The sequence below is a fragment of the Maniola hyperantus genome, chromosome 2, assembly GCF_902806685.2.
Source record: "Maniola hyperantus chromosome 2, iAphHyp1.2, whole genome shotgun sequence".
NCBI lineage: Eukaryota > Metazoa > Arthropoda > Insecta > Lepidoptera > Nymphalidae > Maniola > Maniola hyperantus.
This window is the reverse complement of record NC_048537.1, coordinates 2,332,418-2,349,058: the sequence shown is the minus strand read 5'-3', so window position 1 is coordinate 2,349,058 and position 16,641 is coordinate 2,332,418. Positions and strand designations below refer to the sequence as shown.

General features: G+C 39.1%; 1 protein-coding gene across 8 annotated transcripts in view; it reads right to left on the bottom strand.

Annotated features, from left to right (window-relative positions):
* Nucleotides 1–43: 43 nt before the first annotated feature.
* Nucleotides 44–16,641, bottom strand: part of LOC117989149 (oxysterol-binding protein-related protein 1) — a 43,292-nt gene continuing 26,694 nt past the window's right edge. For all 8 annotated transcript variants that reach the window (XM_069505210.1, XM_069505214.1, XM_069505216.1 and 5 more), the window contains 8 exons: nt 12,766–12,986; nt 8,362–8,477; nt 7,417–7,559; nt 6,365–6,565; nt 5,670–5,868; nt 5,193–5,309; nt 4,412–4,626; nt 44–3,933 (listed from right to left, as the gene is read on the bottom strand). In XM_069505210.1, coding sequence (XP_069361311.1) covers nt 3,825–3,933; nt 4,412–4,626; nt 5,193–5,309; nt 5,670–5,868; nt 6,365–6,565; nt 7,417–7,559; nt 8,362–8,477; nt 12,766–12,986 — 1,321 coding nt within the window. In that variant the 3' untranslated portion in view covers nt 44–3,824. The remainder of the gene's footprint in view (nt 3,934–4,411; nt 4,627–5,192; nt 5,310–5,669; nt 5,869–6,364; nt 6,566–7,416; nt 7,560–8,361; nt 8,478–12,765; nt 12,987–16,641) is intronic.

Here is a 16,641-nt window from a genome sequence, read left to right as displayed (position 1 = left end):
AATGCAAACAGTAGGTGATAAACGTAAATACAACTAGAACAACTATTTGGCGTCCTATTTATTTCGGGTATACATTTCAAGGGATAATTTTAATTACAATAATATTCACAAGCCCTAAAGACAGCGTTTTCCATGCAAACACTTCAACGATTTTTCTATGTCACATTCACCTCTAATATTTCGAACTCCATTCTTTTGATATTCGACATTAAGCTGTGTTCACACTAAGCGAGGCAACTGACGCGCGAGAAATGCGTGTTTGCCTCGTTTGAGGCGCGTACATAACGGTGCAACAATTGGGCTTAGGTCAGGGTGCGTTTTCAATGAAAAGGAGCTGAGCTGAGCGAAGACGTATGATTATTAGGTCAATTATCAAATTAGGTTAAAAAGACATAACGAGATAAAATTATCATGTCATAGAACCTAATTGGTAGGTATATTGAATACGTCTCCACCTCAATGGAAACGCACCCTTATCCGGCAAGACAAAGCAAATCTTCGCGAGGATGCCGCGGTTTGTGGGAACACCTCTATTTTAATAATGCGAAAATAGCTCTGTACCTACAATATAATACGTACACACGCCACCAACACCCGCTGGAGGGTACACGATAAAAAGTTATATTAAAGTAAACTTCAATTCATAAGTAGGTAGTTGGAGTTAAAGCAATCTAACCCATTGAAGTTAACTACTACTTATTTCCATCTCGCACAAACTAAAAAATTGTACCTATACGCTAAAATTTCATCTAGAAACGAAAATACTGGATAAAATAATTTAAAAGTATTTATTTTGTACCATAAACATAAAAAAACCGGCCAAGTGCGAGTCAGGCTCGCGCAATGAGGGTTCAGTACTACAGTCTTATTTTTTCGACATTTTGCCGGATAATTCAAAAACTATGATACATAAAAATAAATAAAAACCTGTTTTAGAATGCACAGGTGAATACCTTTCATATGATACCCCACTTGATATAGTTATCTTACTTGGAAAATCGAAAATACTAATTATTAGTTCATGACCACAATTTAATTTTTTTCGTGTGATCTAACCCTAAATTCACGGTTTTCAGAATTTTCCCCAAATGTCAGCTATAAGATCTACCTATCTACCAAATTTCATGATTCTCGGTCAACGGGAAGTACCCTGTAGTTTTCTTGACAGACAGACAGACAGACAGACAACAAAGTGATCCTATAAGGGTTCCGTTTTCTCTTTTGAGGTACGGAACCCTAAAAATTAAGGAAATGTACAGGGACAACTTATATCTCTGAAAGAAATTTTAATCAGAGCCTTTAGAATGTGAGAAGTGAGAACAAAGTAACTTAGAAAACGCAGAGTACCTACACTTATGTGAAAAATAAGTGTAGGTACTTATTTAAATAAAATTTGTTAACAAATAAATAAATATTATAATGAACGACGAAAACAATTTGTAATGTTAATAATATAAAGTTGACTAAATTGTATAGTTTTATTCTTGCAAATTAAATAATATGATATACCTGCCTATTAATATTTATTTTTATTTAAACCAGCTTGAAATTTACCGTGCGTTTCCCTCAGTGAGCACTGGTGGCTCACAACAATGATGAATTAATAAAGTAATAAGTACCTACCTAATTGATTTCAGCTACGATATGTATAAAATAAAAATACGCAACAAAATTAAATACCTATAAAGACGCGTCCACGACCAAAAAAACTTGCTGTCGGTTTTGTCGGCATCATAATTTATATTTTTATACCCCAAGGGAGAGTTATAGAACCGAATTTGCGACCAAACTATTTAACACTCGACGCAGATTTTTATTGGTGTAAAAACGGCATTAGATAAAAAATCTGCTAATTCAACAATTTTGGACTAGAAGACAATTAATATTTTAAAAACTAGTCTGTACATTTAGGTCTAGCCAGCTATAAATATATGAATATATCTTAATTCTCATAATAATAATAATGTCGTATTTTCACTAAAAGTGTTGTGCAGTAGGTAATTGAATGGTATTTTTAATATAAAATTTTAAGTTTAAGTTAAAATTCTACATATTTTATACAGGGTTATTTTTTAAACTAACAACAAAAATAAGTAGTAAAGTCGATTCAACCTACTTTAATTTAATTTAGATTTAACTTAATAGTCGGTAAGTACTTAGTAACTCAAAGTACCTTTCAATAAGTAAACAAATTTTAATTTTTTTAGCGCACTGCACTCGCCCTATATTTAAAATAATCCCAAGTCAAAAGGTAGGTAATTTATCATGTAACTTACTGTGTTGTTGGCGTTAAAGATTTGGACATGTCCTTAAGTTTAATATCAATTTTCAGATAAAACTTCAAAGGTCTTTATTTTATTTAAAGAATAACCTTGTATAATATAATCAAATGGTATTTTTTTCATAAAATTTTATAACTTACGGAGGTAACTAAGTAATTATGTTTTTGAAAATTCGTAATTCTTTACTTTGTTTTAGTTTGTGCATTTACCATAATCTTCTGCTAGAGCTTTGTATGAAAATAAATATAATAAATATTCTTATTTTTTTAATTACATAATAAGATATAATTAACTTTTAAATAAAAGTATCGCTTTCTTACAGTTAGGAACGTACTATATTAAATCTAGATATATTTCTTAACTTAAAATTCTTATGATAAGTAATACAATAAATTAACGGTTGGACCGTACGTCTGTTGCTAAGCAACTTAGTTAGTAGATTAGTAAATAAATATTTGGCGTTTAATTAATAAATTAATTAAGTATTTTTCTAAAAAAAACATTATCATTAAGTAAGTACCTACTTACATAAAATTCAAACGTTCAGATAACTGTTATTTTAAAAATATGGTTAAGTAATTTGTTACTAATTTATTTAAACTTGGTTACTTGGGCATTCCCCTTTTTCCATAAATCACAAATTATATATTTTTTCCGATTTTTTTGCCAAGTTTGGGGCTAATTATAATAAAATTTAATTAATAATTTTTATTTTATTAATTTATGAATTTAACTAATAATAATAAAGGCTGAGGCAAACAAGACGCGATAGCAAACGAATTCTTTTCATTAAATATTACGTATGCCACGGATCCCTATCACATGCCTACCACGCGCTACAGTTGATGTGTTTCTTACAACTCCTTGTATCACAAATCGTTCACGAGTACACGCGCGTTTTGTGTGCCTATCTACTGTGCAGTTTCCGCCGCGCGCATTGTTTTTTCAGGCTGATAATATAAGGGTTCGTTTCCACAGAAGCGGAGCAGTGCGGAGTGATCAATAGAACAATCAGTTTATTGTTAGATGACGTGTTAGTTTTGCTTTTGTCACATCATCTTCCAATAATTTGATTTTACGAAACAAATTTATTGAAGACTAGCTGATGTCCGCGACTTCGTACGCGTTGATTTAGGTTTTTGAAAATCCCGTTGGAACTCTTTGATTTTACGGGATAAAAAGTAGCCTATGTCACTCTCCTGGTCTTAAACTATACCCATGCAAAAAACCACGTCGATCTGTTGCTCTGTTGCGACGTGATTGAAGGACAAACCAACAAACCAATAATCCAACAAACCTTTAGTTTCTGTAGTCCATGCAACAAACCAACAAACAAACACACTTTCGCATTTATAATATGGGTAGTGATAGTTTCATAAAATCGATACTTGACTCATTCGATGTCATACGATCTGTTGCTGTTATTTCAGACTCCCTCTGAGATTCGGAACGACCATTCACGACTCCGCTCCGCTCCACATGAGTGGAAACGCGCCCTACGCGTCGTAAAACGCGTCAAATACACAGACCTATATGGAAGCATTAAAATATATCGACGTCTTTTAGATGTTGGTAGTTGCGGTCCCAGTAGCCGCCGTTGTAGAGCCAGTCCTCCTGCTTCGTGTACGGGTTGGTGCCTTGACTGAACCATCTGGAACGCGACAGGAAAACCACGGTTATTGACGGAAGAAGCAATGGACCATACAAAATGCCTATAAACCAGGACAAACGTTTGAAAGAAAAAAAAACCGACCATGTGCGAGTAAGTCTCGCGCACCGAGGGTTCCGTGCTACGGTCGTATTTTTTCGACAATTTGCAAGATAATTCAAAAACTATTATGCATAATCTCTTGTATATAAAAATGAATCGCTGAATGTGTTGTTGATCGCAAATCTCGAGAACAGCTGAACCGATTTCGCAAATATTTTTTTAATAATATTCCTTGAAGTACCTACGAGGATGGTTCTTACGGAGAGAAAAATTAAAAAAATTGTAAGTATAAAAAAAATAAAAAAATAAAGAATCGACTATTAGGCGGTACGAAATTCACCCAGTTAGCTAGTTAAAAATAAATAAAAACTGTTTTAGAATGCAAAGGTAAATCAGGAACATGGAAGAAAGAACTAACCGTGGCTGGAATCCATCCACACTCTTCTTAAACATCTTCCTCGTGGCTCGCTGCTTCTCCTCGAGCCTGGTCTTCTCGGCAGCCGCTCCGTCGATGTCGCCCTGCTCCAGCAGGCGGATGTCGGGCCGCAGGCGGCTGTCCGTGGGGCACAGCTGGCCCTTCATGTCCTTCTCCATCTCGTTCAGGGACATGGCGAATTCCGTGAACTGGTAATACTGTGGAAAAAGATATTAATAAAAATCTAATTATTTTAATAAAATAGTAATTTCTGCCTCCAGATTTCTTTCTACGGGATCGCCAAATTTTTTATGAAGTTGAGCTATATTTGTGCCCATGGAACAAGTTCGGATTACATTACTGCCAAGACTTGGATTATAGAATCTGCATGGAATGTAAGGAAATCTGTAAATATTTCATCCATATTGAAAGGGCACCTATATAATTATGCTGTCAAATATAAAAGCTAACTAAGTAAGTCTATTCTCGCATATGAAAAATTATTTAAAGAAATTCCAAATGTTTAAACCCCTCGTAATTTATCTCTCTTTTTAGTTGTTCAGTAATTGTGATGAACTAGTAATGATTTTGTGGTGTACGAGTCTTCCATATCTATGGCTATAAGGAGCATATAAGTGGCATAGATATCTCTGCGTCGAATTCATTATTGCTGAGGGTTGTGACCTTTTACCATTAATCACATAAGTAGTTAATTTCAATTTGCTAACGTGAGGTAAAAAGCCTTCTAAGTTTTAAAATCGAATAGGTATAGCTCATTTATTACCTGTGCACTATTGCTGGGCCTCGGCCGTGCTTCCCAGAGTGTGACCGAGCCGGGAATATCAATGTTATAGGATTCATCAGGTTTGGGTACATCTTCAGAGTTTTCAGGTTCGTCGTTCTGGGGAGAATAATGAAGATGTCAAATTACATGGGAAGATATGGTATGTTCAGCTTTACTGAAAGCTGGAAAATGGTTGATGGATATTATTCATCTAATAAAGTAAGTAAGAAGCTCTTTCCAAGTCCAATTTTTATATTTTTTTAATAATGGCCATGCGAATAAGATATATGCGAAATATAATATTTTTTAAATTAAGCTCCTTAGTTCTAGATCTAGCATGATCTCGGATTGGAACCAAGGTAATATTTATTTAAAACCAGAGTTTAGCAGGCTTCGCACTATTTTTAATGTCGTTGCGGAACTTTAACATAAAATTGCAATACTTATTACTTAAAAGAAAATTTAAAATTCACTTACATCTTGTATGGACATGGACCGCAAAGCTCCAACCTTGAAACTGTTGAGTTTGGCGAGCACCTTCTTGGGGGTGTGCGAGGGAGTCTGCTGGGTCCCAGACTCTTCCCCGCGCTCCTTCACCCACTGGTCGTACGCTGCTGGACTGCATACCTTGATGTACTCCGTCCACTTGCCGTAGAGGAAGCGAAGACGTTTTTTGCTGAAATCGTAACTTTACGTCATACTCAGACATAAAATAGCAAATAGTTAGCAAAGATGGGTAGAAAAGTGAAGGCAATCAATAAAATTGTTGAAATAAGCTGATGTGTGTAGCAAATCAAATGCTGATGCATGTTCCAATAATTGAATGTTTGAGTTTTAAATAGGATTAGGTGTTAACCGATGACTCCTTATGAAAGCTATTAATTCTTTAAATGGAATTAGGATGTTCTTACGTAATTACTCCGTAATTCCATGATTCCTCTTTAGAATTTCTAGGAGCCGTGTTGTTGAGTGATTTGTTTGGGTATCTAAATTTCATTAGCAAAAATTGCCGTTTTACCAATTATAAAGGCTACCTTAAAAAGGATTTCAAAATACATGTTGGAGTTAGTTACTCAACAAACACCTTTGTGATGCACGATGTCAGAATGTTACTTAGAGAAATATAAAGGACTTGGTCACAGTAGTCAAAGTTCAAAGAAAACCGTACTCACTTGTGGTCTATGATGAACCCGTCCACTCTGTGCAAGTCCCTGTTGTTGAAACCGGCGGGCTTGAAGGCGAGGCTGGCCTTGAGGCCGGCGCCGCCGTGGCAGGTCACCTCCATGGCGCCGTACTGCTCGATCCACAGCTTGCCTACGATCACATTGTGCACACAGCAGTTCACGTTGGTCCAGGTGTATGCTTCGCCCCACCTGGAATTCATAGAACAAAAAGCAACTATGATGAAGACAGAATTAGTAATCTTCATCATCTCAAACCATTGCCAACCCACCACTGAATACGGGTCTCCTCACAGAATGAGAACGGTTTATTCTTGCTACTTCCCGATATGACCATTTTCCGATACGACCTCTTCCAGATACGGCCGCAGCCCGATAGAGGTTTCATCATCATCAACCGATAGACGTACACTATCGAATCTATAGAACGTACACTGCTGAACATAGGTCTCTTGTAGGGACTTTCACACACCACGGTCTTGCGCCGCCTGAATCCAGCGACTCCTTGCGACTCGTCTGATGTCGTCCGTCCACCTAGTGGTGGTCTTCCAACGCTGCGTCTTCCTCTGCGAGGTCGCCATTCCAGCACCTTGAGACCCCAACATCTAACGGTTTTACGAACTATGTGCCCTGCCCATTGCCATTTCAGCTTCACAACCCGTTGAGATAGGTCGGTTACTATAGTTCTTCTACGGATCTTCTCATTTCTGACTCGATCACGTAGAGAAACTCCAAGCATAGCTCTCTCCATCGCCCGCTGAGTGACTCTGAGCTTTCTTATGAGGCCCATAGTTAGCGACCATGTCTCGGATCCATATGTCATCACTGGCAACAAGCACTGTTTGAAGACTTTGGTCTTCTGAGGAATTTTGGACAAGAAGACATTTCGAAGCTTCCTTAACGCTGCCCGACCGAGTTGGATACGGCAGCTGTCCTCTTTCTCGAAATAGGAACTACTCAACTGGATTGTGTGTCCTAGGTATATATATACTCATCCACAATTTCGAGTGCAGAGCTCCTACCGGTATTATGGAATTTATTACCTGGGCAATTCCACCGTGACGTGTCCTTTGGGCTGGATCTCGACACTCTTGCCACAAAATTTGAGCTTGGGATGTACGGAGCCGTGGAAGACGAAGTGAGGACTGTCGGCGTGGAAGGCGGACACTGGAGGATGATGTGACACCTGACAAAGGAAAAATAAAAGGTGCATTTCGACCGTCCGTTGTGCCAGATCCTTCTTTCCACGCACATGCAAACTGTGGAATCAACTCCCATCGGCGGTGTTCGCGACTTCGTACGCGTGGATGTAGGTTTTAAAAAATCCCGTGGGAACTCTTTGATTTTCCGGGATAAAAAATAGCCAATGTCCACCCACCACTCTCAACCCATGCAAAAAATTCCGTCGATCCGTTGCTCCGTTGTGAAGTGATTGAAGGACAAACTAACAAACCAACAAACACACTTTCGCATTTTAGTATACCTACTACTGGTAGGTACATCATGTACCTATAACGTGCGCTAAGTGTATTATTATACGTATAACGTATACTCTGGTGTTCTCAAAGGAAAAGCAAAGGCTTTGACGTCAAGTTTTCCAGTGAATCTTATGTTACACACACTCGCGCCAACCCGAGCGACAAAGTTTATAAAGAGCTAAAGGTTAAAATGCCTTTATTCTACAACGCTCTCAGTAAAATAGAAAATACAATTACCTATTTAAAATACAAATAGAGTTTTACAAACTGTTTTTTTACAAAAATGCGTACCTACCTAAGTAAAAAAAAAATAGGTCAGTAATAGCTGCAGATTTTGGATGGATCGCTGATAGCTGCGTTTACCTTAGACAACTTTTAATCCAGAAAGGCGAAGAGTCCCCACGGGATTTAAAAAAAATCTAAATCCACGCGGACGAAGTCGCAGATATAATTATCACGGCTAGTGAATAAATAATGAGAAACGGGGCAGCAGCTCTGTCTGTCACATACCTGTTCACAAACGGCTCTAAACTCTGGTCGCTCAAGCTCATAGGTTTCTCCAAGGAGCGGGTTGAACGGCTTTCCTAACCGTTCCCAGTTGGATGCCAGAGCGCTGACTGCAAACGCTGGAACAAATCATAACAGTTTTTTTAGTCCTTAGTAATTTATAGAAATAATGATTATTTTAAACGTTGTAGATACTTAGGTACGTACGTACGTATACGTACGTACCTAATATTACCTATTAGGTAGGTACGTTAGGTAAGTACGTATGAAATCATTACTTTTATTTTGTGACGAGAAACTCGATCATCGAATAGGCTGTGCAATGGTACTAAGTAGGTAGGTACCTACTTAAACTAGGATGACGCATTTTCTTAATTAACGCATATTCTTGGTAAAATATATTTTACAAGCTAATACCCGTGACCTCATCCGCGTGGACTACACAAACTACAAACCTGTATTTAACCCCTTGAAATTCAACCTTAGGGATCATAAATCCTTTCTTAGCGGATGTCTACGTCATACTAGCTACTCGTATCTGCATGCCAAACAACCCGTCTAGTAGTTTGAGCTGTGCGTTGATAGATCAGTCAGTCAGTTAGTCACCTTTTCCTTTTATATGCCTATTTACATTTTTTCTTTAAATTTCCAAGTGAGATTACGTAAGTAAAATGTAAAATGAAACAAGGAAACAGCAACAGCAGAAAACTGAACAATACAATTCATTACGACGACGGGTTAAAAAGCGACTTAAATCTAGCTCTACGTCTGTCTAGTCTAATAGTGCCATTGTATTATATTCTCGGAACTAATAGGTACTTAGCCTGGAAAGTAAGTAGGTACTTATTTCACAGAGAAATATCAGCAAGTTGCGGAGAATATTGCTTTAGAGAAAATCTCTTTGAACGTGAAATGAGATGTCCGGATTAAGTTAGATGCCTGACCGATTGATTCTAAGCACAACCTAATTTTAGAGTATTCGCACCCTCTTCTTACTATTGTAATATGAAAAGGACAGAAGCAGTTTGACATTTCTAAATTTAATTTTTAGATGGTAAAACCCGTGATTTTAGCACGCACGAACCTACTGTTTAAATTTGTATTGTGCACTAAAATTTTGAGTCTTTAAATGTGAAAGTCATGTTCCGTTCCTTTTTTAGCATTAGTAAAAAGAAAAGGATGCAGATACTTTAAATTTCGTTTAGAGTGAGACTAGAGAATCGGGACCTTAACAGTCTGATCAAGTATTCAATTCTATTCAAAGAACTGGTAGTTGAGAAAGTCTGGGCTTATTCTCAAAAGAGTTTTGCATATTAAATTATGGTGATCGTAATTTAATATGTACATGTTGAACTGAAAATAACAGAGCAAACAGAAATGATAAATCAATCTTTAATTGGCTTCTCCACAACATAGGAAGGAAATAGGTAGGTAGGAAAATAAATAAAACATTTTTTCACGACCCAAGCCACTACACTCATACTGTAAAGATGAACGGAAAATATAGCTGACGGCGAACAAAACGCAATTGTTCTGGAGGAACGAAATTCATCCCAAGTTGAAAACGACTTGTTGAAACCACATTTTGAAATTACATTGCTGCATAGCTTCTCTACTAATTAAGCTAGTGTACTACGCTTCCAGGTATATCAAGCTAGAATTCTTGGCCTAATTCCACGGGGCATGGTGATATAGTACCTACGCGACAGCACGCGACAGGTTAAAATGGCAATCAGAGAGGGAACGCCCCGCACAGGCGCACACTCGCACAGTCCCAGCGCTAACCCGATGCGGGCGGATGTACGGGGCGTCTCCCGCCTCATACCCCGATTGCCATCTCAATTCTCAACCTGTTGAGGACTATAGGTACCTTTAGGCTAGGTATATTTTTATTGTAACATCTTCTCTATCATTTAATATTATTTATATCTAAAGTGTCTGTCTACGATATTTTCATGGCCCATCCGCAAAACTGATTTTAACAAAGGTACAAAGACGGCTTGCATCCCGGTGACGGATATAGGCCGCTTTTATCCCGGAAAATTAAAAAGTTCCCACGGGGTTTTAAAAACCTAAATCCACGGTAATGAAGTCGCGGGCATCATTTTATTAGTTTAAAATTAATTATACCAAAATTATAATAATTCATTCGTCAAAGTATAATTTAGACACCCCAATAGCTTAATGACCTACTTTAAAACAAGGACGTAACTACAATTCATTTCAATGCTAAAGGAAATAGGTTCCGGTGGTAGCATGCCACGGAGAGCCAAAGGCTACTACAACACTGCGGTGTGACATCGCATCGTGCATCGCAATGCGTTGCGTTGACGCAACGCTAAAATTTCATCGCCTACGGCATCGTACGAGAAAACTCTGACGATCAATTTCTAGTGAGCCATGGACTACACGCACGTAACACTACTACACGTATCCTACTTTATCTTGCGTTAAGAAGCATCAAGAAAAACACACACAGCACAGCATGGCACACAGAGAAGTGTAGACACCGAATGAACGGGAATACGTCGTCGCATCGCAAGTTTGTACGGTGCGGCACCGCATCGGAAATTTGCACAGTGCAATATGCGACGTTGTAGATTTTTACAACCCGACGTCGCATCACAATGTTGTGGCCTCAGCCTTAGGGGTTGGTATAGTAGGGTCGGCATAATCGATTTGCATTTTTATTATAATAATATAATTCGTTATAAGGTAAAAGCAGTTATCAGCACTCCTAGTTTGCCTTAGGGATAATCCGCCTCTGATCAGGGTCATACATTTTCCAAGCTTCCAACGTAAGTATTTAGAAGTCGGCATGTCTATAAATGCTGTATACCATGTTCTAACATTATGAGCCAAATGAAATACCCACGCAAGAGAAACGACCATAATATTAAGACAAAAAAGGCGAAATTACTTGCTAATGGAAGTTTGTCGTGATTTAGGTAACGTTGTTCGTGAAAACACCTTGAGACTAGCATTAAAGGGTCTGAAGCTTTTGTTCTGAATGATCAATGTGACCTCTTAGTACTACAACTAGACAGTAGACAGGTGATTTATTCCCTGTGGTTATTCCAAATAAAAACTTTTGCGGACTGCAGCCTGCAACTTTGACGACCTCCCTGGCGCAGTGGTAAGCGCTGTGGTCTTATTAGTGGGAGTTCCCGGTTTGATTCCTGGCAGGGATTTGGAATTTTATAATTTCTAAATTTCTGGTCTGGTCGGGTGGGAGCCTACGGCCGTGGCTAGTTACCACCCTACCGGCAAACCCGTGCCGCCAAGCGATTTAGGGTTTTGGTACGATGCCGTGTAGAAACCAAAAGGGCATTGGTTTATTAAAAACTGCCGTACCCCTTCCAGGTTAGCCCGCTTCCATCTTAGACTGCATCGTCATTTACCACCAGGTGAGATTGCAGTAAAGGGCTAAATTGTATCTGAATTTTTTAAAAAATCTTAGAAAAATTAAAATACAGGTAAGCAGGTAAGTACAACGTAGAAAACAATTACTGTGGGTTTAATGAGGCATTTAGCGCGGCGATGTTAAGACCGGAGGCGTTTTGTAAATTTCCACAGGGAGACAATTTTCGGAACGTGTTAGTTATTCAGATTCAAGGGCAGACTGAGGTGAGGGCATTGGGAGTTAGGAGTCGGGCACAAAATAAATACATATAGATACTTATAAGATTCACCTAGAGAGAATTTTAATTCGAAATATCCTCACCCGATATCAGTTATCAGTACGCGACGGGTCGAGTTGGTAATCGGGGAGGAAACGTCCTGCTCGCCGGCACAGCCCCAGCCCTAAGGGTGACACATCAACATCGAGCTATGCTGCGCTGTACTGCGCTGCGCTATGTTTGGTCAACTCGCTCGTCTAATATTTTAATGAGGATACAAACAAACTATGCTGTGCTGCGCTGTGTGAGGCTACGCTCTGTTATAAATTATACTTTGCTTACAGCACAGCACAGCGCAGTACAGCGCAGCATAGCTCGATGTTGATTTGTCACCCTAACCCTGTGCGGGCGAGCGTGGTTGACGTGCGGGTGTGCGGGGCGTCCCCCCGCCTCATACCCCGATTGCCATCTCAAACTGTCGCAGACTATACATAACATTTTGTGCACCCAATACATGAACCCTGAAACATTACACTCCTTTTTTTACCCGACTGCGGCGAAGCCCAAAGGAGGGTTATGCGTTTGTTGGCCTTTTTTGGGCGGTCGTGTAAAAAGTTCAGTTCATCCAAGGTAAAGCATATAAAGACCCTTGGAAGACCTCCCACTAGGTGGACGGGCGACATCAGACGAGTTGCAGGGAGTCGCGGGGCGTGTGGAAGTCCCTACAAGAGACCTATGTCCAGCAGTGGACATCTATTGGTTGATGATGAAAGCTTATAAAACATACCAGCAATGTACTCCATCCTCGCTACCGGGTCCGTCTGCTCCGACGCCATCCTCAGGAGATGGGCATACTCCAGGTACTCCAGCATCCGCTGCAGGAAGGACAAGGGTTCGTTGAACACGACGGGCATCGTGATCTTGGACAGCTCCTTGCCCACGCAGTTCTTCAGCACCGACCAGAGGGAGAAGTCGCCTCGGCTGAATTGGGCCACAGGAAGAGAGGTTCTGGAAGAAAACAATCAGATTATACAACTTTTATGGTAGGTAGTAAAAACATCCTACTACCTATCCTGGTTTAAACTATCATGAGTGATTTTCATTATAAACTAGCTGACTCGGCGAAATTCCTCAATTTTTTAAATTTTTCTCTCCATAAGATCCATCCAAATTATAAGTTCAACTAACCAAATAACAAAACATAGATAATTTATCAACTATTGTAAAATCTCTACATAGTATAAAATAAAGTCGCTTCCCGCGTCTGTATGTATGTATGGATGTATGAACGCGTAGATCTTTTAAACTACGCAACGGATTTTAATGCGGTTTTCACCAATAAATAGAGTGATTCAAGAGGAAGGTTTATAGCTATAGTTTAATTCTCAAAAAATTAGAGATCCCTAGAGAAATTGAAATAATGTGAATTAGGTCGGAAAAAAATCCTTTCATTTGAGAGTTTCCGAGGCAATGACACCGCATTAGTATCTACGTTGCACCCATGCGAAGTCGGGGCGGGTCGCTAGTGTAAGGAATAAAAGGCTTTTTTATTTTATTTATTTTATTAAGAACCATCCCCGTACTTCAAGAAATATTATAAAAAAAGAATTATCGAAATCGGTTCAACTGTTCTTGAGATTTGCGATCAGCAACACATTCAGCGATTTATTTTTATATGTAACTATATAGAAAAGATATATATGAACCCTTCTGTACTCACAAATAACTCACGCTAAAAAAGCTTAATAGTTTTAGTTTAGTTTGTAACGATGAAGCTGGTATTAGGTCACCTACAAAAGTCCCTTAAAAAAATTAAAATTAAAAAAAAAAGTCTTCAAGAAAACTCATTTCAAATAACAAGTTCAGGTAAACAATTAATTTTAAGTGTTTTCCCCACTTAAACTTCCAAGTGCCCCGCAGTTTTCTTTTAAGAGCATCTTTTCTAAAGTTCAGTGTCGTTTAGGTCTGGGGGCCCGAGCCTCACAAGGTCATATCTTCGATCAATACCGGCCCGCCACATGGTAACTAAGTTCAGGTACATGTCTTGGCAGATACGGTTAAAAAAAGATAGAAAACCGTGATAGACCGACTTTTTTTATTTTTATTTTTTTATTTAGATACAAGTTAGCCCTTGACTGCAATCTCACCTGATGGTAAGTGACGATGCAGTCTAAGGTAAGAGTATGGCAGTTTTTATTAAACCCATACACCTTTGGTTTCTACACGGCATCGTACCGGAACGCTAAATCGCTTGGCGGCATGGCTTTTGCCGGTAGGGTGGTAACTAGCCACGGCCGAGGCCTCCCACCAGACTAGATCAGTAATTTAGAAATTATAAAATTTCAAATCCCTGCCAGGAATCGAACCCGGGACCTCCCTCTAATAAGACCACAGCGCTTACCACTGCGCCAGGGAGGTTGTCGATATAATATAATCCCTAAGCATACATAGGTAGGGACAGACAGCGGGAAGCGACTTTGTTTTATACTATGTATTGATATTAAGTAAATATAGCTTTCTTTTCCCTACCTAATAATAATAATAATAATAATAAAAAATATGCTTTATTGTTTACATTATTGCTAGTAACTAGTATGTACAATGTTATATCTAATATACTATCTAAGCTAAAAACTAACAATAAACAAAAGGTCGCAAACTCAGCATAGCCGAGCACTGCTCACAATGCTCGGCGCTGGTTTTCAGTTTGCGCCATAATTTATATTGATTAATAAAAACGCACCGCGCCCGTTGCGTTATCTCTTCATTGATCAATAAAACTTTGTATAAACTAAACCAAAACAGTGACATAAAAAGAACAAACTAAACCAAAACACCTACCTGTGTAGTATAATACGCGAGTGTTGAGTGATGTATGAAAAGACGCAGCTCATATTTCAGCGGCAATGGATACTTACAATAGGCGCGTTTCAAGGTCGCGCGACGGGTCAATAGAGGGACATCCAAACTCTGATTTACGAATCTACCCCAATATTGACTGACTTGATGTTCCGCCAACTAACCTACCTAACGAAAGAGCAGATGAATTAACGAAACAGGCCGCAAAATATAAGAAAACAGCTCCTGATTATGATAAATGACCTATCTCATACATCAAAAGACAAATAAGAATGAAGACTGTCCAAACCTGGAATGAAAGGTATGTCACAGGTGAAACGGCCAAAATGACCTTCCTTTTTCTACAACCGCACCGCACGCCACCGCAAAGAATTCCACCCTCACCACCTGGGTTTCTGGAGAACTTCGATCACCCGTTGTGCCAGATTCTTTTTTCCACGCACATGCAAACTGTGGAATCAACTCCCTTCAGCGGTGTTACCTTTAGATTACAACATGGGGTTATTCAAGGGGTGGACCAAAAAATTTCTGAAAGGCCGATAACGCATTGGTGGTTCCTCTAGTACTGCAAATGTTCATGGGTGGCGATAATCACTTAACATCAGGTGACCCGCATGCTCGTTTGCTCGCCATTTTTATAAAAAAACCGGCCAAGTGCGAGTCAGGCTCGCGCAATGAGGGTTCCCGGACTACACTACAGTCGTATTTTTTGCACGATAATTCAAAAACTATGATGCATAAAAATAAATAAAAATCAGTTTTAGAATGTACAGGTGAAGACTTTTCATATAATACCCCCACTTGATATAGTCACTCACTTCGAAAGTTGAAAATACTAATTATTAGTTCATGACCACAAATTAATTTTTTTTGTGTGATCTAACCCTAAATTCACGGTTTTCAGATTTTTCCCCAAATGTCAGCTATAAGATCTACCTACCTGCCAAATTTCATGATTCTAGGTCAACGGGAAGTACCCTGTAGGTTTCTTGACAGACAGACAGACAGACAGACACCTTTCCTTTTGAGGTACGGAACCCTAAAAACGACGGTGATGGGTTGATCATGACATGACATGACTTGGTGTTCCGACTTATTGATGTTCTGCCAACTACCGTCTACACGGCATATTGACTGAGGTTAGTGATCTTACCCGAGCCGTGATCGAGCCTAGTGCTTAAGACGTCCGCCCCCTATTCGAGAGGTCAGGGGCTCGATCCCGAGCACTACCTCTAACCACAACTCCATCTGTACCTACTATTACTTACACATTCTTTGCCTTAGTGGCGTGTGGAAAACCCTACAAGAGACCCATGTCCAGCCGTGGACGTCTACCGGTTGACAGTAATGAAACAAGAGTGAATAGGTATCTTCTAGGTAAACGTGTCCCATCTTAGGCCGCATCATCACTTTCCGTCAGGTGTGATTGTGGTCAAGCGTTTGCCTATCTATAATATAAAAATGAATCACTAAATGTGTTGCTGATCGCAAATCTCGAGAACAGCTGAACCGATTTCGCTAATTCTTTTTTTATAATATTCCTTGAAGTACGAGGATGGTTCTTACGGAGAGAAAGAATTAATTCAACCTCCCCTCAATTTTCTAAACTCCACCCGAGCGAAGCCGGGGCAGGTCAGCTAGTAATTAATAAATAAATAAAAAAACGACGCAGCGGCATCCTGTCTCGTTTAAATTAAACCATTTTGAAAATAAAATAAGTTAAAGCCGAGCATACATAAAATATGAGATAGCAATTCGTTGGCTTTCCGCTGTGGCCTCAGGGTCGCGGTATAATCAGGTTGCT